At 38.1% G+C, this 25,337-nt stretch overlaps 1 protein-coding gene across 3 annotated transcripts in view; it reads left to right on the top strand.

The window, feature by feature from the left end:
- The first annotated feature begins 1,168 nt into the window (after positions 1 to 1,168).
- The window catches only part of sev (receptor protein-tyrosine kinase sevenless), a 65,045-nt gene continuing 40,876 nt past the window's right edge, over positions 1,169 to 25,337 (top strand). For all 3 annotated transcript variants that reach the window (XM_033484160.2, XM_033484159.2, XM_033484158.2), the window contains exons 1-2: positions 1,169 to 2,132; positions 19,732 to 19,791. In XM_033484160.2, the coding sequence (XP_033340051.1) occupies positions 1,989 to 2,132; positions 19,732 to 19,791 (204 nt within the window). In that variant the 5' untranslated portion in view covers positions 1,169 to 1,988. The remainder of the gene's footprint in view (positions 2,133 to 19,731; positions 19,792 to 25,337) is intronic.

Below are 25,337 nucleotides of genomic sequence, written 5' to 3'. Positions count from 1 at the left end.
GTTAGTTCTATATTCGATTTTTCTATTGCCGACTATTCTCGTCTCGTTGAATTCGATTTCATTGAATTTATTAAATTTACGTGGTCGAACCGTTGCTGCAATAGTAATCCTAATCCTAAAATCTGCGATACCTCACAACGACATACAAAAATTAAGCTTGAGTTTGTCAGATTCAAGCGTAAAAGAGAAATCGATCAGAACGTTTCAAATTGTTGTCATGCATAAATATACACGATTTAAATAGTCTGCAATTTTAATAACAATTTCGTAAACGATGTTATCAATCGTCGAGTTAATTGGTGGCACGGTCAGAACCTGTTTGGACGACACCGGTAACGCGGAGAGTCGATTCAAACGGCACGTGCGAATGTATGAATGAAAGTTTACGAGGATAGTAAGAACAGGTCAATCTGCCAATTGACCAATGGTCGGTCGGCCCTGCACGAACAGAAGGTTCGGATCGTTTCTCCCTTCCGTTCGTCTTTGGCTGACTGTGCAAGCGGCAGGGCGAGGCGTGGTGAGGTAATGCGCGAGGCGAAGCGAGAGCGAGGCGAAGCGAGGCAAGTTGAGCCGAGAGGAGGCGAGGCGAGGCGTAGCGAGATAAAGCGAGAGTGGGGCGAAGCGAGGCGAAGGGAGAGCGAGGCGAAGCGAGATAAAGCGAGAGTGAGGCGAAGCGAGGGCGAGAGGCAAAGCGAGAGCGAGGCGAAGGGAGACAAAGCGTGAGTGAGGCGAAGCGTGAGCGAGAGCGAGGCGAAGCGAGGCGAAGCGAGTGCGAGACAAAGCGAGAGTGAGACAAAGCGAGAGTGAGGCGGAGCGAGAGCGAGACAAAGCGAGAGTGAGTCAAAGCGAGAGTGAGGCGGAGCGAGAGCGAGAGGCAAAGCGAGAGCGAGGCGAAGCGAGAGCGAGAGGCAAAGCGAGAGCGAGGCGAAGCGAGAGCGAGAGGCAAAGCGAGAGCGAGGCGAAGCGAGAGTGAGGCGAAGCGAGAGCGAGGCAAAGCGAGGCAAAGCCTCGCCTCGCCTCGCCTCGCCTCGTCTTGGCGAGGCTCGCGCGGACGTTTCCAACCGAGTGCCTACCACCACCGCGCCGTAGGGAATTGGTCAAGCAGAGTGCAACAGATAAGGGTGCCGTTGGTGGGGGATAGTTGACTCTGTAGTGGCTATTCGGAGTCAGTTGCTCTTATGCTTGCCAGACATTAACAACAACCACGCCGGGCTATTGCTGCGCGGACCTCGTGACTCGAACGTCACAGGTGATTCGAAGGACTTTCGAATTTTTTCTTCTGTTACCCTGTGCGGACAAAGGACTCGGTGAACGATTTCGCGGCCGACATTACGACCGACCGAAGAACAAGTGGTGGAACTGGGGCTTTTGTCGATTTTATTCGCGGACATCCGTGGATTATATTTCAGTGACTTGAACACAACGGGAGGCGATCTTATCCCTTTTTTATTTATTTTATCCCTTCTGGATAAAAATGCTGGCACGGAGGGTGCGCGGTTGCTGAACGATCGGAATTTGAAAGATCCTTCGGAAGCTTCGAATTGCCGGCACGGAAAAGAAGAGTACAAAGTATATTGAAAATAGTACAAAACAAACTATCCGGAAGAGATTCGAGGAATTGTCGAAGTATTTTTGTACACCGTCTTCGCGCATAGATAGCTCGAGCCTTTCTTAAGAAGCGCCGTCTCCTTGTAATACTTGACGGAAGAAGGCAATCTAAGTCGTCCGACCGTTGATGTGACCGTTTAGTGTGCTATTTTGCCAGTGACTGTGATCCGAGCACGCTGTTTCTCGAGAGGATCCAGCCCGGGGACATCGATCTGCGAAAATGTGGAAGAGAGAGGTCGTGCCCGCGTTCTGAAACTCTTCGAAGCTGCGGTGGTCAATTGGGACTGAAAGAGCAATGACGATCGACAGTTGAATACTTGCCGCGAAAATTCCGTGGACGTGGTGATCGAGGGTTGGTTCCAGGGGGGGTTGTGGATATTATGTTAGCAACGGGACTATGTGTGTTTCTGAAGGTGGTGGCGTTGGCGGGAAGCGTCTCGGCGTTTCTGCCAGAAGTCTTCGAAGATCCTGCCAGTCTGCAAAAGGAATGCGCCTCCAAATGCCCCGATCTCGACTTGAATCAGGTACGTTTCTTTCTCTTTTCTTGTTTTCTTTTTCGAGATAAATCATCGAATTTCCAAACAAGTTCAAACTTACTTAACTTAATATTAATTAACGCACAAACTTTGCTGCCGAAGTTATAATAAAGTCCGAAATGCGCTTTCAAATGCCCTGATCTCGACTTGAATCAGGTACGTTTCTTTCTCTTCTTCTGTTTTCTTTTTCGAGATAAATCATCGAATTTCCAAACAAGTTCGAATTTACTTAACTTAATATTAATTAACGTACAAACTTTGCTGCCGAAGTTATAATAAAGTCCGAAATGCGCTTTCAAATGCCCTGATCTCGACTTGAATCAGGTACGTTTCTTTCTCTTTTTTTGTTTTCTTTTTCGAGATCAATCATCGAATTTCCAAACAAGTTCGAATTTACTTAACTTAATATTAATTAACGTACAAACTCTGCTGCCGAAGTTATAATAAAGTCCGAAATGCGCTTTCAAATGCCCTGATCTCAACTTGAATCAGGTACGTTTCTTTCTCTTTTTCTGTTTTCTTTTTCGAAATAAACCATCGAATTTCCAAACAAGTTCAAACTTACTTAACTTAATATTAATTAACGCACAAACTTTGCTGCCGAAGTTATAATAAAGTCCGAAATGCGCTTCCAAATACCCCGATCTCGACTTGAATCAGGTACGCGTTTCTTTGTCTTCTTTCTATTTTTTTTCGAAACAAACCATCGAATTTCCAAACAAGTTCAAATTTACTTAGACGATCGTACAAACTTTGCTGCCGAAGTTACAATAAAGCCCGAATTCGAATACGCGTGAAAGTGTCGTGCCGTTTACTCGCTAGATCCGAACCTTTCGGTTATCTTCGTCTATCGATAGGCTGTTTTTTTCGACGTGTTTTGTAGACAGTCGCGTCTGGTGTACACGAAATTCGCGGGTTATCGGGAAAAAGGCGATACCTCGCGAGTCGGACGAATAAGTAAACAATCCCGATTATGCAGCATGCTGCACGCGTCACGAGGAAACTTCTCGTTTCAGAAAACGCCGCCGCAAGATTGCCCCCGAGTTAAAGTTTTGGTGTGCGTCACTTGCGAAAAATGCGCACTGACCAGCGCATAGTATTTAACGGTCGGCGACGCGTTAACACGGTGGCAAATTAGGCGAACAGGGACGGGTGTGTTCAAACGATAATACGAGATCACGAGTGGTACCAGAAATCCAAGGAAATTTTGGATCCGCGATCACGATGCCAAGCGACGTCATTCTACTCTCGTATTATGAAAGTGCCAGCAGATAAAAGTCGGCAAGACCGGATCGCGTGTCCAATAGCTATAAAAAAAGCGCGACACGACGCGAGCCGGTCGCTAAATTGTCCGTGAAATGGGTAACATTTTTGCCGTCGTGTGTTTTCCACGCGCAGCGTCGTGAACTCCGACTCTGTTTACAGCAATAAATAATCGGAACCGTCGGAAAATCAGCTCTTATCGTCCGCGATTTCGCTCGCGAAGAGGTCAATATATTGCCGCGAGAGGTTTCACGTGGACCCGAAACGAAACGGCACAATATATCGACGAGAATCGCGCGGGCCGTTCGATAGCCTCTCCTGCGAGAACCGCCGATTATGCTTTCGTTTGTTGTTTCAATTTGGTTGCCCGGCTATCAGCGTTCCATTTGTCATCCGCGCGACGACGACATCCACGGTTTCTTGTCGTCGTATTTCGGAGCGAACGCGCACCGCCCGCCGGCCGCGTGTCTTATCCTACGAATTATGTAATTTATTCGTCGGCGGAAGAACGAAAAAACAAAAAGAATGTCCACCGATCCGGTCGGAATCGCGAGAAGCGTACTCGGCAGCCGAGGCAAAGCGTACCACAAAAATGGCTCCACACACGAAGGACGTATCAATTTAAGTCCACTCTCCATCCCGCCTGTACCATTCATTAATTAACTTAACTACACGACGGCGCATCATCGCAGTCCATAAGCATGGTCTCGAGGATGAGCGAAGAGCTGTAACGGATACAGGGACTTCTAATCATTTTTTTCTCTTCTCTTTTGTCTTTTCCGAAATTCCTGTCGCAACGAAACCGAAAAGCTTCTCGCGTCGTCGGCGTGTTCGAGCCGCCCGAAATTAGCTGGCCCAATAATGTGCCCGTTCGGAACCGTTTGAAAGGGTCGTTTAGAAGTTCGCCAATGCTCGCGGTTTTTTTTTCCTCTTGTTCCTTCGGCTCTCACGAACGGTGAATGAAAGAGACTGAAAGGATGCATCAGGAGAGATGAACGGAACAAAAGGCGGTCTGAAGAAATGATTAAACCGATCCTTTCGTGGAGAGTTAAATTGATAATTGGTAGCAATTTCGTTCGCGCCAATTGCCGAACACACTGATTACCAGTTTCTTACGTCGCGTTTGTTCGCACGGGCCGCGGGAACGTTATTGCCGCGGTTAAATAGAATCCGAGCTTCAAGTTCGTGGCAGGAACAAAAAGAGCATACGAAATCGATCGTTTTCAATTTCGAGGAGGAAAACGCTTTATCGGCCGATTGATTATTCAAAGGAGAGAGGTTTCCCTCCGCGTATTTCAATTAACCGCGAGGTCAGATAAAGGGAAGCATGCGCCAGAAATCAACGTCTATACGCGGCTCTTATCTTCCCTTTGAGAACTGTCTTCCATCTTCTGTTTTCGGTTCGTGCTCCACGATTTCGAAATTCCGAAGGCTGACAAAAAGTCTGTCGTGGACAGCTTCGTAAGGCGGCAGCCAGATAACCGAAAATCACGGAGAAGACGGGCGAGAGACGAAGAACCGCCGGCTCGATTTCGAATGCACGACGATGTCGCCGAATAAAAATTTGTGTTTACGGCGCACAAGCGGCGCCATGTTATTTACTAAACACGAGTAACAGTGTAGTCCCCGTTATCGTATCTCGAGGTGATGCCTAGGATGACCTCACTACGCTTGCATAATCGCGATCGCGAGCTTCCTAAACTCAGCTTCGGGGCTGCTACACGAATTCGTCCCTGGCGATGATTTATCGTGCTTTGGCACGAAACGATCTAACGTTCGTTCGACAATCGCTATTGTTACTAGTACGGGGGAAAAAAAAATGACGAGGCCCGACGCGTTGCCGACTCGTTCACGTGTGCGCGCCGATTAGGCGATTCTCCGGCCGCCTAACGTTTCCGCGCAGTTAGCGGAGGATGGAATTCCTCAATTTCGTGTCGACGCCATTGAGTTTTTCACTTTAATTGAAAAATAATTACTTAAACGCTGCAAGTAATGGATCCCCTCCCACGCGGTTAACCTACATACGATTTCGTTCGCTGGCGGTCGTGCTATCTGGAACAATCCGAAATTCTGGAAAGAAAAAGAATAAGGTCACCGACGGTCTCGCGAAGAACGTGATTCTTATCTGAGGACTAGTTTACGCACGCTTAGAGTTCATAGGGAATCATTTTTACACGTGTCGCGTGACAATTAATCGAAAGTTCTTCGGCAATTGTATCATTTTATATTTATATTTATCTATATTTATATTTATATTTATATTTATACTTATTTATATTTATTTATATTTATTTATATTTATATTTATATTTTATTATAATTGTATATTTTATATACTATTTTTTTTTATAAATAGAGATTGTCTTATATAAACGCGATAAATTAGAATATATGCTGTACACCTTAATTAAACTTGCTACGCTTCTCAATTGAGTCGCTTAAGTGTACATACTTTTTTTCGGATATAGAACTATAATAATCTTACGGTGCAATATCAGGTGTCAAAATTTGATTTTACTGTCTAGAAGAAGTCTGCGTCGTGCGTTCATTGTTTTTACACGCGTAAAATATTTTTTACCAATATTATATTATATTATATATTATATATTATATATTATATATTATAAATTCTAATATTATTAATATTCTTATATAATATATAATATTATATATTATAATAATAATTTTATAATTATAATTTTTATTATTATAATAATTTTGAAGTTGGGTAAAAAATATATTATATAAGAATATTAGTAATATTAGAATATATAATATTATATATTAGAATATATATAATATTATAATATTATATATTATATTATAAATTCTAATATTACTAATATTCTTATATAATATATTTTTTACCCAACTTCAAAATTATTATTTAACGATACAATGAAATGACTTTCTAACGATGCTGTTGTACTGTTTATAACAAAAATCTCATGTTCCCGTTGTCTATGTATTTACCACTTAAAGTATGCAAAAAGTTATCTTGTAAGTATAACAAAATTTCCCCAATTGTCCATCAACTTGCAAACAAAAATGGACAATTTTGGACGAGGAAATACGATTATTCGAGCCTTACGCCTTGTTTTTATAGTTGTTAACTAGTCAGCAACTATAAAAACCTATCTCTCCCCAAAATTGTTTATTTTCGTTTACAGGCTGAAAAACAATTGGGGACCAATTACTGTGATATTTCCGAATGTCCTTAGCTTAGTCAATATTTCTAGTTGTGCAAAGTACAAATAATTCATTGGTCCAATAATGAATCAATGTCGAAATCGATAATTTCAAAATTAATAAATTACTTTTGGGATAAACGAGCAAGTCTACGCGTCCTGAAACTCCCCTAAGTTTCGGAGATTGCAGGCCTCTCTGTGGTAGGATGTAATGGAGACCTAGAGGGATTCGAATCTGGCGCGGGACAACCTGCGAGAATTCCACACTAGTTGAACACGAAACTACGTAGAATCCGCAGGATCGTCCGACGTGCAATATTATATGTGTAGCCGTACACAATGAACTTCCTGCCGGCCACATCCTCTCACCTACAACGCGTGCCTCGTGACTTGCTACGGGTTCACCTCGAACTCCCATCGATGATCGTGCGAAGTTTGATACAGCCGTGGAAACACCGTGAGATCCGATGTTATTTCGAGTCTCCTGCATCGCTGCGATCATATCGGTGCACGGAAGGATCGCGTAAAAGAGGTCCGAAATAATAATAGGAAAATGATGAGCGTTCGACAAGATCTCGGTTGAGTATACGCTAAACCATATTCGCGGCGGGGATTAGGTAATCGGAATAGTTGCGAGATACTGTGACTAATTGTGTTTACATTTCAGACTTTAACACTGGATTTACGGAACACGACATTCTGACAGGTTCCGAATACAGTAATTTATTCCTAATTCGCATGGATGAAGACTCTAGATTATGATTATGTTAAGAAAGAAAATATATTGATTTTTTTATTTTTTTATCCCCATTGCTCGCATCGCTGTGCATCGTATGGACGGGAGCTATGTCGTTTAATTTGTGATATTTATGGAACATATGAACTACCATGATCTATATATTATTCATCATTTTTATAAGTAAGAATAATATTATTTGAGTGGAATTCATATGACATGAATATAATATAAAGCCATAAAAATAATATCAAAAGTAAATATTTCTTCTACCATACTTTCTCATTTTAGTCAGCACTGAAAGGGTTAATCTGAAATATATTTGGTTTATTTTGTGATTTGTAAGGAAGGTAAATTATACTACAAACAGCACAGTTTGTGTGTGCGATTATTACTAGGCTACGGATTTCATGCATTTATAATAATGTCATTTTATGCAAAATGGTTACGTGAAGTATCAAACAATGAAGACATTAGAAGAATTTAAAAATATTCTTACGTTCTCCTCAATTTATTGAGATCGTTAAAAGGAGAGGTATATTTTCAGTCAACTCCTGTTCCTTACATCGATTCGGATAATTTTATTTTGCATAACGGTTCACGATCTAATTATTACAGAATAAAATAAATGCTTCGTCCAAACGCGTTTGTTTTATTATATTCGTCGAATTTAAACTAAAAAGTGGTTTCGTCTTATTTTACTGTTCCAACTTTGACTACCCCTTTGCCTTCATTTAGTAAAAGTAAATTAAACATAAGTACTGTAGGGTTTTAATATCAAAGTTTATGCGGTACATCCTACGTAAAATTTTTCAGAGTTAGTTCCACATTTGATTTTTCTATTTGCGACTACAGCAATTTCTCCCTAATTCGCGCTCGGATTGCGCACAAAAATGACAATTTGTGAAGTGGGGATGATACCATTATTCAAGCCTCGCGACTCGTTTTTATAGTTATCAATTGCCAACAAGTACAAAAACGAGCCACAAGGCTCGAATAATCGTATCTCCTCCTCACAAATTGTCCATTTGTATACCCAATCTGATCGCGAATTAGGGAAAAATTACTGTATTTTAATTTGGGTCATTGAAAATATAAAGATACTTTTTTTGAGAAATTTATTCAGTTTCGTTTCATTGTACGTATGTACATTATAATAAAATTCGCTTAAAAATTAGAATAAACGTATGCTTGTTATTTTAACGAAGCAAACATAAAGCAGTTGTTCTTAATGCTTCACGAAACCTACGGTTAACAATGTATATTGGAATTCCATTAAAAAATTGTCCGCATCAATTCTATAGAAGAGAAGTTAATAAAAGATGCACTCCTTCTTTCCTAGTTTCAATAGATCGAAAAGATTGTAACTAGATGTAAATTTACGTTTTCCATTCTGACTTCTTAGGACGGGCCATGTTTTTGCTTGAATTTTTATTAATACTTTACTAATCCTTTATTAATATTTTATTAATACTGGACATGTAAACAAATAACTTTGTACAATTTTAGCAAAAATAGTGTTGATTTAGTAAAACTGCAACACTTTAAAATCGTATATACATATTTATTTAATTCTCTAAAAAAAAATGCTCGGAAATGAGAGAAAAACAACCCCAACGTCTGTTAAATGTTAAACTAATTTGTATCGCAGATAAATACACTAATAATAAATAATATAGTATAATAATATAAATAATAATAATAATAATAATAATAATTATTATTATTATATAAATAATATTATTTATAATAATATAAATAATAATAATAATAATAATTATTATTATTATTATTATTATATAAATAATATTATTTATAATAATATAAATAATAATTATAATTATAATAATATAGTATATGTGTATATATAGTAATACTATGTAAATATACTACGATCACGAGCAGTATTCGCATATTATACGCACAAACAGTTTCGCATTAGAGTCGAGTTGCATTCATAATCACATATTGAACTCGATCCCATCCGTAGCGATGATTGATGGCGCTTCGCGATTGTTGATTGAATGAACCGCGAGGAAAACTGATAAAACCGTCCCGGATAAAAGAAAACTCTGCGTTATCTCGGATTTCATTAGAATCGAATCTATCCTGCACGAGTGAAATCGTCGTGAATAAGACGTTTCTCCGATGCGCGATAAGCGAGGGGAGGATCTTTCGATATTTTCTAGACAGGTGTAGTTATCGTGAGGCATAATCTTGGACATCCCCTTCTGGTGAATCCCTTCGCCCTTCGCGTATTTCAAACTTGAATTCCCACTCGTAAACGAACGCGCGAAGTCGGTTATACATACGGGCAAGGCCCACATCCTATAAAAATTCGTGCGTTTCGGTGAATATCGTTTTCAAAAGATGGGGGAGAAGCGGCGACCGACGCTCATGACCCATTATGTACAAACAGGATTAATTGATGGATCGATTTGTCAGAATTTAAGGCGATTTTACAACCGTTGAGAATCGGCCATTGAGAAGCGTCACGCGTTGGTACGTTTTCCCACGAAGTCGGCTAAAATGCAACTTTCGAAGTACAGTAAATTCTCCGTAATTTTCCTTCGGCTTGTAAACGAAAATGGCCAATTTCGGAAGAGGAGATACGATTATTCGAGCCTTGCACCTCGTTTTTATAATCGTTGACAGTCGGCGACCGTAAAAGTGACTCACGAGGCACGAAGAATCGTATCTCATCTTCCCAAATTGTCCATTTCTGTTTAGAAATTGAAGGAAAATTAGGGAGAATTTACTGCATATAACAGCAGAAAGTCACTGCAGATAGGTATTAGGACACCTGTTAATTTAGTATAAACTGTTGCTAAATAATGCTTGCGGCAGCGGTGCCCGATTGTCCATTTTCGATCTCGAAAACATAGCTAGCCTAAATTTTTGATGGGAAACGGACACAACCGTACAGCGCAACGTTAACGTAGCCGGAGACATTCGCGATTCGTTGAGAAACGGTGAACAGCAATTCCTCGAGCGGCTGCGAACACCGCAAACAAATCCTGGGAACCAGAGTTTCGGCGCCTTTACATGACGTCAGATCAATTAAAGCGCATGCATGTTTTCAGCGCACGCACACAAGAGCGACGGCGCGAGCGGCGCACTAACGGACAGCGGCAGCTGATGGCAGTCGTTTTTAATTTACCCCCGCGATCTCGAAGGTAATGAACGAAATTAATTGGCGACAGCGTGTCCAAGCGTTTAGACGGCCCCGACGAGATCTCCGTTCGCCTTAACGATCCTCGGAGCGTAAAAAGCCTTCCGAGAAGTAATGCGAAGTCGGAGAACGGTGTTCGTTAGGTACAATCAAATCGAACGTTAGGAATTGGTAACCGCTTATTAGTGTGATCCAAGTCGCGATTCGGGGAGACGATCGAGCTCGAAGAATACGCGGCCGGTTACGCAACGATTCCAAGACGTGGAAACGCTTTTCCACGGTGAACAATCCGGATGAAAAACACTTCCTGTTCGCCCAGCTGACGAGAGCGCAAACAGACGCGCGGCGGGCGATGTGTATCTTTTTAATTCGTCGCGGTAACGCGAGAATAATTGGCGCGGCTCGCCGACGAACGCGAGATGTTTGCGCGTTTGCGACGGAACGTCGCCGTCGACGTTCGCTGTGTCGCGCTTCAGACGGCCGCGGAGACCGTCCGGACACCGTTAAGGTGTTTGCCAAAGACAAACCTCAGACTTCAAAGGTAGATGTTCCATCCCAGTGGACACCGTCCGGTGTATATTCAACACCGTGCGACCGTGACTGATTCAAGACCGCACAGACGAACCTGATACCCTTTGCCTTCAACTTGAACCAACCGTAGGACGTTAACGCTTTGACGGTGTCAAAGGCCCTCCAGTCGAATTATTTTCGAATAGATGTCGATGCATTCTTTCTCGCGGTACCGATTATGGCAGATATCCCAGGCAGATACCGAAGACAGAGCAGAAGGAAATTATCGATTTGATGTTCGCTCCGATTTGATTGTTCGATGAATTATGCTATTTTGGGGAATTCTCTTGAGCTTGGAAGCGAATTGGAATTTCTCCCTAATTCGCGCTCCGATTGTGCACTGAAAGGGGCAATTTGGGAACAGGAAACCTTGCATCTCGTTTTTATAATTGTTGACGGTTGGCAACTATAAAAATGTGCTGCGAGGCTGGAATAATCGTGTCTCTTGCTTCCATTAGTTTATGTTCGTTGCATATGTCCATTCTTGCCATCAAATCAGGATCATTTGATTCTTTGAAATAGACAGTTTAAAAATATTTGTAACCCGATAGATGTGGTTTTCTTAGGCTTGGAAGCGAATTGGAATTTCTCCCTAATTCGCGCTCAGATTGTGCACTGAAAGGGGCAATTTGGGAACAGGAAACCTTGCATCTCGTTTTTATAATTGTTGACGATTGGCAGCTATAAAAATGTGCTGCGAGGCTGGAATAATCGTGTCTCTTGCTTCCATTAGTTTATGTTCGTTGCATATGTCCATTCTTGCCATCAAATCAGGATCATTTGATTCTTTGAAATAGACAGTTGAAAAATATTTGTAACCTGATTGACAATTTAAAACGAGCGACATCAGAGGGGAGTATAGAACAGTACGAGTATTCGAGCGTGAAGATGATGATCGTAGCGCATAATAGAATAACACGTGTTAAACGTTGAGACACGGAGACGTGCAATACGCGCGAGGGTAGTTTGGACATTGGAAAATATATTGATTTTTGGATTTTTTTCTTCCCATTGCTCGCATCGCTGTGCATCGCATGGATGGGAGCTATGTCGTTTAATTTGTGATATTTATGGAACATGTGATCTACCATGATCTATATATAATTTATCATTTTTATAAGTAAGAATAATATATAATTTGAGTGGAATTCATATGACATGAATATAATATAAAGCTATAAAAATAATATCAAAAGTAAATATTTCTTCTACCATACTTTCTCATTTTAGTCAGCACTGAAAGGGTTAATATGAAATTTATTTGGTTTATTTTGTGATTTGTGAGGAAGGTAAATTATACTACAAACAGCACAGTTTGTGTGTGCGATTATTACTAGGCTACGGATTTCATGCATTTATAATAATGTCATTTTATGCAAAATGGTTACGTGAAGTATCAAACAATGAAGACATTAGAAGAATTTAAGATTATTCTTACGTTCTCCTCAATTTATTGAGATCGTTAAAAGGAGAGGTATATTTTCAGTCAACTCCTGTTCCTTACATCGATTCGGATAATTTTATTTTGCATAACGGTCCACGATCTAATTATTACAGAATAAAATAAATGCTTCGTCTAATCGCGTTTGTTTCATTATATTCGTCGAATTTAAACTAAAAAGTGGTTCCGTCTTATTTTACTGTTCCAACTTTGACTACCCCTTTGCCTTCATTTAGTAAAAGTAAATTAAACATAAATACCGTAGGGTTTTAATATCAAAGTTTATGTGGTACATCCTACGTAAAATTTTTCAGAGTTAGTTCCACATTTGATTTTTCTATTTGCGACTACAGTAATTTCTCCCTAACTCGCGCTCGGATTGCGCACAAAAATGACAATTTGTGAAGTGGGGATGATACCATTATTCAAGCCTCGCGACTCGTTTTTATAGTTATCAATTGCCAACAAGTACAAAAACGAGCCACAAGGCTCGAATAATCGTATCTCCTCCTCACAAATTGTCCATTTGTATGCCCAATCTGATCGCGAATTAGGGAAAAATTACTGTATTCTAATTTGGCATCATTGAAAATATAAAGATACTTTTTTTGAGAAATTTATTCAGTTTCGTTTCATTGGACGTATGTACATTATAATAAAATTCGCTTAAAAATTAGAATAAACGTATGCTTGTTATTTTTACGAAGCAAACATAAAGCAGTTGTTCTTAATGCTTCACAAAACCCACGGTTAACAATGTATATTGGAATTCCATTAAAAAATTGTCCGCATCAATTCTATACCATTACCATACCGAGCGTGAAGATGATGATCGTAGCGTTGAAACACGGAGACGTGCAATACGCGCGAGGGTAGTTCGGACTTTTGCAACGATCGAACAAGAAGTTTCCCCGCCGTCTGTTTCATCGTGTGTTCGAGGAATTCCGTGCGTCGGAAATTTAAAAAGTCGGATGATTGATCGACTGTAAGTATCGGTAACTGAACGACTGGCATCTTGAGCGTGATAAAGCGCGGGGAACCTTGAGAAGGGGTGACGATAAAAATCCGTTGTTGCGCGGCGTTGTGGTTGGAATTGGAGGGAAAGACAGAGAGAGAGAGAGGGAGAGAGAGAGAGAGAGAGAGAGAGAGAGAGAGAGGCCGGTCATTAGACCCAATCAACAACGTCACAACGAGCAGCAAAGGCGGCGCGGCACGGCGCAACAGTTGGCGAACGCTGTCGAGCGTGGCGAAGACGTTGGAACGGCGACGGAAGGACGTGCGGAAGGACGAGCAGGTACACATTAGACGATTACCGTGGATCGGATAAAACTGTTCTTCGCCGGCGGCTGATTTCCGTCCTTAGGCAACGTTGAATAACATCGAACGCCGTTTAGCGGGGAACGGAAGCGCCGGCCCAATGAAACGAAGTGACTCTCAGAAACCAACTAACCGGCAATCTTTTTTTCGGAAGTCGGTCCAAATTCCGGGGCTACTCTGGGGTAGTCTAGTCTTCAGTTTTTTTTGGTCCTTTCACTGAAAAATCTCTTACCTTTTCACTGTATCCGTGCGATAGTATTCGGACACGTTTTAAAATGCTATAATGTTTTTTGCAAATAATTATTTTAACACTAAATCTACCAAGCAGTGATACTAACTGGCATGTACTGCTTCACAGGAAAGTGAGAAGACCGAATTTATTTAGAATTTGTAAAGTTTTTATTATAAAACTTGCTTATAATATTATATTATATAAATATAAATAATATTATATAATAATAATAATATTATTATTATTATTATTATATAATAATATTATTATTATTATTATAATATAATAATATTATATTATATATAATGTATAATATTATATTATATATTATATATAATGAATAATAATAATTAATAATATAATAATAAAAGCAATATATGCTGGTCAGCAAGCAATGTATGTGTCAGTAGACAATAACACTCTTTGTTTCTCACAATGAAAAAAAGCATCGGTTTTTGATATTCTCTGTCATTCCAATCAATTTTAATTTTTTTCTAATTTGTTTACCCAGTGTCTGGTAAACTAGTATGTTTAAAAAATTTCGCGTCCTTTCGAATATTATCGAATTGTAATCTGGTATCATGATTTAAAATAATAAAATAACAACAAATAATTTACCTAAGAGAAAGAGACAATTTTTGTTTCTTGCATGGCTTTATTTACTTTCGTTCCTAGACTTTCGAATTTTGTATCGATTTAGAAGAAACGGCTAATGTTTATGTTTTCTAAATCATGTGTGTAATCTTCGTCACGTGCCTGACCCATCGTTATAGTACAAAGGATCAACGCTAAACGTACCGAGCGCTAAGAGTGGCTGATATATTCATTGTCTTCTAAAAGTAACAAGATTCAATTTACTTAGATCTGTTGCACCTTTTATAATGAAAAAAAAATTAATAATGAATAACTCCAATGAAAGTATCTCTTCATAATTTCAATAATTGCGGAATAAAAATAATTGCCTTTATATAATAATTGCCTTTATATAATAATTGCCTTTATATAATAATAATTGCCAAGCCGGTTATTTGACCGACGACGGTACGAGGAGTGTTAACAAAATCGACAAGATGGATAAATGAAAAATAAAAATGATGCTCATATAGTGAAGATAGGAACTTCGGTTTTTTTTAAATATCAGTGTGACTACTGCTGTCATCATTATCGGAATCACGTTCTTGCAGAAGATGTGAACGTGCATATAGATCGATTGCATTAAAAAGCTAGAACATCATTTTAATGGAGATGCCCACGAGCATGACCGAGAAAAGACAGCAATTCGAACTGCACGTGCAACAGAATAAAAAAAAAAAATGAGAAGAAAGCTCTATGCTGATTTATTTTCTAATTAAACAGTGACGTTATTAAGGGCGTTATTTGGGAAGATTGTACGGTAAGGAGCTGTTTTGTCGCAGGAATACTTGTTTCACGTGGCGCGGGAGACCATACGGTTTGATTAATCGGGTGCAAAGTTAAACGAGCATTGCGTTGAAAGTTCGAAGGCAAGAAACACGCAACGAGATGCTGCCACGGCGGAGACAGGAAAGAAAGAGCAAAAATTCATCGTAAAATTGATACATCCAGCCCGAGAGGCGATAATCATGAAAACATTGCACCGTCTCTGCAGCTTCCCTTATCGGGGCACTCGTCATTCGCTCGTGGTCTCTGTTGTTCTCGAGAAAATCAAGAGTGCTGTGCTTATGGTTTCCTCGTGTTAATCTATAATTAGTTATTCCATTTGCACACGTTTATGTTGCGCTACGTTGACTTGTACATCGAAATGCCCATATATTGTTTTCGAACCGTACGATGCAGAAATGAATGCGTCGCTTCAAACTTAACCCTTTGCACCACTCGAGAGACGACTCCTAGTTGTTGTGTCACGTCTCGAAATAATTTTATTAATCAAATTTGTGTATGTTTAAAGAGCTGTCGAAAGCGCAACTGTTGCACGAGTCAACAATCAATTCAATCTCATATGCAGAAGATGCACTATCGTTTATTCGTATAAAATGGAAAAACTATATTAAATTTTAATTCGGATTTTCAAGTGCAAAGGGTTAAATCCCGCATTTCAAGATTTTAAGGCACTAATTTTTACGAAACAGTGTAGAACAGTGGACGATCTTATTTTATTCATTTTTTTAACAAATAAATTCGGCACGTCTTATTCGGAAAATATGAAGTTAATTATGTCCGAAAAGAAACCGAAGCCGCAGCAATTGGCCACCCCGCAGTTAATCGGCTTCTTTACCCTATAACCTGGCAAAACGAACAGAACGATATATACAAAAATATTTGTAAACGCGACGAAGTTCGAACAAGACAAGCATCGAACGAAACATTAAACATACTATTTGTGCATTTGATTCGAAGAAAAGTGTCGCTATCGTCGCAGGGATGATTTACAACTTGTTTCTAGGGATGAAAACCGTCTCGTGCTGTTTATTCACTGAATTCCCGGAGATTATATAAAACAATGCGTACAGTTCTCGCACGTTTCAGATGTATCGAGGAGAACGTGCATCGCAGCGAGATCGTCATGTTTTGCTTTTTTTTCTCGATACGAGACCCAATTGCCTGTGAAATGGAACAGAGTCGTCGACAGGGTGGCAAACGTATTTTGAAAATCGAACGATGCACGATTTTTTTTTATATATAAACAAGTGTTAAATCTATTGGGTTGGCAACTAAAAATTAAGTTAAATTCCTGAAATAATTTAACTTAAGTAGACTATTTTGATATTCTACTAATGAAATTTTTGAAATATAAATGCATGAAATCCGCAGTTTATTCACGAGTATCTCAAAAAAGGAAAAAGCAGTTGTACTTTCGTATATGCTCTTACCCTAAAGGGACAGGAAAATCACATTATTTAGAATACTAAATTTCCAACATTATAACAATGTTATTTGAAATTTTATTCCAAAATCGTCTGACAATGTTATTTAACAAAACTTGTCAATGTTCATCTAACATATCTGAAATAATATTTCAATAATATTTGAAATAATATTATAATAATATTTCAGATAATACTTCAATTAACATGTCAATAACAGCGAAAACACTAGAAGACTTGACTAATACTGGTTCTTTACCCTCAACCTCTATTAAAATCATTAACAGAAGAAATATAGTTCTATTGGATCTCTGTATCTTTTAATTGATGCACATAATTTTGATTTTGCACAAGACTCTGCAAACCAGTAATTACAAATCAAATTCAAATGAAAATCATTGATTTATCCTCGAGTACCAAACGAAATAAGACGCGAAATGAACTCCTACGCTCGACGAAAAACTTCCATTTTAGAAGACTGTGCTCGAAAACCATGATTTTTTATCGGTTTTATTCGCTGGCTGAGCCGTTGGAAAAAATGCGCTACGAACGGGGTAACGGTACGCGTAACGCGTAAGGGGTCGCAGAAAATAAATTGAATCGCTTGCCAGCTTTAAAAGATAGTAAATTGTTTCGTCCGGTTCAATTGACACCCCTGGTGTACCTAGCCTGTCGCGAATGAATCGCCGAATACTTGCGCGGAGTCGTGGATTTCTGGTATCGTTACGGGCAACGTTGTCGTTACAACGTTCGCACCTGTACGTTGCACGCTTCCGGTACACAGGTGTACGTCCGGCTTTTAATGGGACCGTAGAGAAATGGTTAAAAACGTGGAAATAGAAGAGGTAGAGGCGGAGGCTTCGGTTGGAGTTAGTTGGAAGGATGCGGACAATTCGGTGACTATAGGGTGTGAAACCATGCGTACATGCATGGGAATTTCGGGAAGCAGCTAGTTCCTATGCACATCTAATTATCCCGAGGATCATGTTTATTCAAGGCTCCAACTTGAGCCACCTGTCCTCCATGAATTTATACAACTGGAAATTCGCGTGTCACGTTGTAATATGTATCCGCAAGTAATATGTATCAGATTGAAAATATTTCGCGCCGTATGTGGACGCAAGCATAACGTGTTTACGCAGGCTGTGTGCACTCAAAATTAATTCTCTTTTGTATAGCATATTCGTCTTATCCCAAGTTAATCCTTTCGCGGATCCTGTTCACCTTTGTGGAAGATAAAATTGATCCTTTTGCAAATGTAATTCACGCGCTTGTAATTATTTATTTGTAATCGATTTGATATTAAATTTGAATTTTTTTTAAAAGAGATTTTTAAGTAAAATTGTTAAAGATTTTTGTGGATTATTAATTATTTTTCAAATCGAACGTAAAGCAGCCAATTTTGATCTGTGAAATTCATCCTTAGTTTTATTTGCAAAAAGGCGAATCTAGTTTGCGAAACGATGAAAACCATGCAAAAGGGTTATGTCATTAGTTTTGTCATTTATTGCATTTTGTTGAGTGAAAACGTATACTATGACATGCGTGCAATCAAATAGAATCAGAAGTTAAGTTAAAACTATCATTGAAAATTAGATTATTTGAACTTCTTTGGCACTAGTATATCATTCTACCTTATTGCTAGCAAAATTTCTACTTCAGCCCGAGGCTTTCGTCAATCTTTACGCTTCGGTTTTCTTTCCTGTTTGCTTAATCCCATTCCTTTTACCATCCCTCTTAACTTTCCTTTTCTGTTACACCATCTTCAGCTATTTCACTGCGTTCTGTGACCTCATTGCTACTATAGTACTACTCGTACCATCGGTATTCTTCTTTTCAGACGTTCATTAGACACGTATGAGATATTTGATTGGTGTTCCATCTCAATTTCGTCTACTTTACACAATGTTTTCTATGCTTCTTCCTTTCACCCAATAATATTGCATGCAGCAATTTGGTGACATTTAAAAGTATCATGTTTTTTTCTTCTAAATTACGCGTCTTTCAATTCTCAAGATCGTTGCCGTCGCTTTGTTTTATCTTTCTAACAATTAACGATTAATTTTTCGACACGTGCCTCAATTGTTTGAATTGCGCATCTCTCTTGGATAAGAAGGAAGATGTTTGCGGCAGATGATAAACGCGTCCGATAAATAAATTGTACGAGGAATAAGTTATCGTGGAGTAAATTAAATGTAAATCATTTCTGTGATTTCGACATTGGTTTTGGATCTAAGCGAAGAAATGTCATACAATTTGGTGCTTGGCAGACTTTTAAATATATATCCTATATAATATATATATATTGAAATTCCACATTTAAAATTTAAAAACACTATATAACTAGACAAAATTGATGAGATTTATATATATATAAATTTATATTTAAGTAACGTATATTATAATAATTATATATTTATATTATATATTATTATATATTATTTTATATATATATATTCGCCATTTTTGGAGAACATCTCATTAATTATATATATATAATTAATGAGATGTTCTCAAAAAATGGCGAATTTAATAAGTCTGTCAAGGTTATATTATATATATATATATATATATATATATATATATATATATATATATATATTTTGTCTAGTTATATAGTGTTTTTAAATGTTAAATGTGGGATTTCAAAATTCTAAAGTATCAGGAAAATGTTTCTTATATTTATTATAGATTTTCATTCCGAAATTCCCGCATTTTGCTTCCGTTTCTAGATTTGACTTTTTTTTGTACCGATTCGCTTCAAATATTGTTATGTAGCGAAAGCTCGAGACTAATTACAGATATCTTTACCGAATTGCTTTCAGAACCGAACGGACGACTCGATTTCAGAAGTGGGATGCGGCGTGCGATGCAAGATCGATCAGGTGAGCATCATCACTATTATTGGATTTTAATTTTTAATCGAACAAGTACACACTTGATAATTGTATAACAAAAAGAATTATGAGAGCTTAAATAAACTTGATTAAATTTCATGTATGCTAGATCGTACAATATTCGAGATCGCGTTTAACCAATAATTAATCAAATAACTCAGCAATAATAATAATAATAATAAAAAAAAACAATTATATCTTCTCCTCATAGGCACAATTTTTCCATTGCCTCACTGTCAATTGGATTGGATTTTGATAAATGTTTCTTTTTCTTGATTTCTCTCTTGCGTAAACTTCTATTTATTCGAAGGATTCAAACACTTAAATTGTTCAATTTGATGTTATCGAGGCAAATTACACATACACGCGTACACAATAGAATTTAGCAGCAATAATTTAACAACGACAATACGCATTATATTTCATAGTTTCTATAAAATTGGCAAGCGTCCACGTGCTTGTCAGGAGAGACAGTGTAGCTGTAACTCCGCTAGGATTCGATAAGGACGTTCCGTACAATTAGTTCATTCAGAAAGAGAAAAAGTTCGAAAAGAACAACACCGAGACAGGCCGACAAGTGGATGTATACCCCCTTAAGCGAGAATCTCTCGTCAGAATGAAGAGAGAGCACTTCATTCAGTTTGGGAACGCTTGAAAGCTCGGCGAGAAGGGACTTCCGGGCGAAGCATCCATCGACTTTACAGATGGCTCTGTCCGGATTGGTGACTTAGGCATATTCGGACGAGGATAATTCTCGCGGCGCGGCGCGGCGGGTCGCAGCGCAAATTTAAAGCAAGTTCGTCGGGGAGCATCGTCGAACCGTTTATTAACGTACGCGATCGTCGGAGACGAAAATAAAGGGATGCCGGTCCCCTGGCACAATGAAAGTACTTCCGCTGCCGTCCCGGGGGCCCTGTCCGCTAGCTCGCTAGAGAGACGGTAAACGGCAAATAAAAACAAAGCCAGGTCCATCGTCTCCCTTTCTGTCGCTCGCGTGGTCTCGCCCCCGGTCCTCTCTCTTACCCTTTCTCTCTTTCCCTCACTATTGGGGCGTACGTAGATACCCAATGAATGGATGCACATGTACACGTATTACGCGTACGAATGAAAGAATGGCCGAGCTCGTACGGCTTCGTGACTTTAAATTGGATCGCGTACAAGTGCGGCCTATGGCGGATGTCGCCAAATTGCCGTGCGACTCCGGATTCGCTCTCTCCGTTTACTCCTCTCTTTCCGCTCTCGTCGTCGCCCTCTCTGTCTCGCTTTCGGCTCCGTTCCGGAAGTCCGGCTGAAAAACTCGGGAAATCAACCACAGTTCACACAGGCTCCCAACTCTGTTTCTGCGACTGTGTCCGCAAGACCTGTCCCGTTGCCCTCGGTCTTCGTCGTCGTAACAGGACTCTTGGTTCGTTGGCCAATCATGAACACAAGCAAGTGTATATAAACGTGTTCAGAAATATTAGGTCTACCGGAAAGTTCTGTCCGATAGTGTCACTTCAAGTTCCAATCCATATGCACATGTTGATTTGAGACATATATGACTGTCTCTCTTTATCATTGCATTTACACGCATGTACTCTCCTAAATAAACTGAAATAAAGATTTCTCGTGTCATTATTAAGCGAGACGCGAGACGCGATCGTGAAAACATGGCTACCGATGATAATGCCAGACCACATGCTGCTTTGGCGACTCGTCAGAAAATCGCAGAGCTAGGCTGGGAAATTCTGTCACATCCACCATACTCCCCGGACCTAGCACCCTCCGATTATCACTTGCTTCTCTCTTTGCAAAACTTTTTACAGGAAAAAAATACAAAACTGAAGCTGATGTCAATCAAGCACTAGTCGAGTTCTTCGCCTCTAAAAATAAATCATTTTTTAAAAATGGCAAAGTATATTCTATATATATAATATATTTTAATATCAAAGTATATTCTAATATATTCAAATTCTGTATTCTAATATTCAAAGTATATTCTAATATTCAAATTCTATATTCTAATATTCAAAGTATATTCTAATATTCAAATTCTATATTCTCATATTCAAACTCTATATTCTAATATTCAAAGTAGATTCTAATATTCAAAGTCTATATTTTAATATTCAAAGTATATTCTAATATTCAAATTCTATATTCTAATATTCAAACTCTATATTCTAATATTCAAAGTATATTCTAATATTCAAATTCTATATTCTAATATTCAAATTCTAGATTCTAATATTCAAACTCTATATTCTAATATTCAAAGTAGATTCTAATATTCAAAGTCTATATTCTAATATTCAAAGTATATTCTAATATTCAAATTCTATATTCTAATATTCAAAGTATATTCTAATATTCAAATTCTATATTCTAATATTCAAACTCTATATTCTAATATTCAAAGTAGATTCTAATATTCAAAGTCTATATTCTAATATTCAAAGTATATTCTAATATTCAAAGTAGATTCTAATATTCAAAGTCTATATTCTAATATTCAAAGTATATTCTAATATTCAAATTCTATATTCTAATATTCAAAGTATATTCTAATATTCAAATTCTATATTCTAATATTCAAACTCTATATTCTAATATTCAAAGTAGATTCTAATATTCAAAGTCTATATTCTAATATTCAAAGTATATTCTAATATTCAAAGTAGATTCTAATATTCAATGTCTATATTCTAATATTCAAAGTAGATTCTAATATTCAAAGTAGATTCTAATATTCAAAGTATATTCTAATATATATATGAAAGTATATTCTACAATAAATATTATTAAATGTATGAAAATTGTGTTATATTTCAATTCAAAAAGCGGACAGAACTTTTCGGTAGACCTAATATTACTCTTTAACTTGAATATTCACTTTTCTCAAGATATTGGATCTCTGAAAGCACAAATTTCATTAAAAAGCATAATGTAATAAAGAAACTGTATCCTGTGCATATATTGCTGCGGTTATGTATCTATTACTGCGAGTCAAATACTGCGGACGTTCTGATTACTGCGTGTCAAGGTTGACGCACAAACCATTTTCTTTTAAATGTACACACGCTGGCAAGAAGTCACAAGTAACGATGGAAAGTATATTCTACAATAAATATTATTAAATGTATGAAAATTGTGTTATATTTCAATTCAAGAACGGACAGAACTTTCCGGTGGACCTATAATATAGAAGATGGGAAGCACGCTGCGGTTCTTCGTGCCAAGTTTCTGACGAATTGTCGATGAAAATCGGAATCTTGTAAAAGTTTACTCTTCTTAGTAAAAAGTTATTCTCTTCATCGAGAGGAAGCTCCGATTGCAACTTGACCTAGTGTATCAAAAAGCGTCGTCCAACTAGCATCGTCCACTAACCACCGTTGCTTAAATTATCCCTTTGCACTCGAGCGATGACTTCGAGCACCACTAAAAATTGTTATGTCACGTTCCTAAAATAATTTCGCACATCATCGAATTTATTCGTATTTGAAAAAACTACGGAAACTATACAGCTGTTGTATGGGCCTTCATAAACTTAAAGTGTTAATGTACGCAAGAATAACAATTTGCCACGTATGTATCAGAATCATCCCCTGTACGATATTTAGAATGCAGAACAGTTAAAGTACCATCTACCATGATTAATTCTGACTTTCTAGTTTCAATTTGATCAATTAGACCACTTCGATGTGCGATAATCGAGGTTCAGTCATGTTTACGAAAGAATGAATTCGGAAGATTTCAGGCTCATTCTTCGTCATTCATTTTCCCGCCGTACAATTCAGGGGAGCTTCTAATCAGGAAGCAACCCATTTGACAGGTTAAAAGCTAGTTGAACGTGGAAAGAAGACATTTAACAACAAATTCTCTCGAAAATTGTCGGATCGGCATGGGGAAGGCGATTAAGGCTGCGATTAGCAAAAAGTAGAGCGTCTTCCTCTTAAATTGTGTCGTTCGCTGGCTTAACCGTTACTCGTGCGCGTTACTAGAACGTACGAACCGTGAAACGAGGCGAGGGAGGAAATCGTTTTAAGCGCAATTCACGCACCGGGGCTGGCGGGTATTCGAGGCTTTTCATCGAGCACGCAACATTGCGCCACCGAACCGTGCGATGTGCGCCCGACAATCGCAAATGGATGCAACTACGATATGTCCGCGTGCTTCGGCTGGAGAAAGGGCTCGCGGCTTCACCCTGAAATGCATGATTTTTTGTTTTGAATTTTAAAAGATCGTTTTTTATAGGAATGTAGTCACAGGTTACGTAAAAAATAAATAAAAAAATTCAGGTAATAATATTGAGTATTTATTTGCACAAGTGTTTCTTTGACCCTTAAATGCGTGATTTCTTGTTTTGAATTTTAAAAGATCGTTTTTTATAGGAATGTAGTCACAGGTTACGTAAAAAATAAATAAAAAAATTCAGGTAATAATATTGAGTATTTATTTGCACAAGTGTTTCTTTGACCCTTAAATGCGTGATTTCTTGTTTTGAATTTTAAAAGATCGTTTTTTATAGGAATGTAGTCACAGGTTACGTAAAAAATAAATAAAAAAATTCAGGTAATAATATTGAGTATTTATTTGCACAAGTGTTTCTTTGACCCTTAAATGCGTGATTTCTTGTTTTGAATTTTAAAAGATCGTTTTTTACAGGAATGTAGTCACAGGTTACGTAAAAAATAAATAAAAAAATTCAGGTAATAATATTGAGTATTTATTTTGAGAAAAAGTTGTACGTAGACTTTTGGCAACAATATGCGTTTATTACTAAAATTATTGTAGACGTAAACGAATGGTCATGTATTTATATTATCTATTAGTATAGGAATTTTCACATTATTTATAAATGAGATGCAGCAAAGCGATTGCGATTTTTGTTGCGACACGAAGCAACCTTGCATTCGATGCACTCGGTCCGTGAAAATCCTTTGCAACCTGGAAGTTATCACCCACCCACATTCAAATGTCAAAAAACATATAACTTACTCGCCAAAAGTAATGTCAAGTCTTTTATTTCACACATGATCTATTGTCTATTGTTATCAACGTGTGTCCGGAAACGCGCGTACTCAGGTTTTTGAATAAAATTAAGTGGAACCGGAATGTCGACAATTGGCAACAATATGCATTTAAGGGTTAATAGCCACGATCACTTTTTTTCGGAAGTACGCGACAATTAAGTGAAATCGCAGGTCGTTATGTCCTTTTCGGAGCGTTAATTACCGGTTTGGTTTCCTACCCTGGAGACACGCGTTGCTGCATATCCTTCCGGCCACTGTAACGATGCTTTCTCCACATCTCGTGTAACTATCTTACTTCCTTTTTGGAGATTTTTCTTTTCGATTATTCTATTTATATTTATAATTATGACTAGAAAAATAAATAAATTCCTCGGTTACAAAGTTGTTATAGAATTTCAAGTTACTAATCAACGAATAAAATCGAGAAACAACGAGAATAATAAATGTAAGGACCGGTAGTTGATTTTGAAAAAGACGTCCATACGTGAAAGAGAGAAAATATTGGAATCCATCGTCGCGGCG

The sequence above is a fragment of the Megalopta genalis genome, chromosome 18 (genome assembly GCF_051020955.1).
Source record: "Megalopta genalis isolate 19385.01 chromosome 18, iyMegGena1_principal, whole genome shotgun sequence".
Taxonomy (NCBI): Eukaryota; Metazoa; Arthropoda; class Insecta; order Hymenoptera; family Halictidae; genus Megalopta; species Megalopta genalis.
This window is presented reverse-complemented; position numbering and strand designations above follow the sequence as displayed.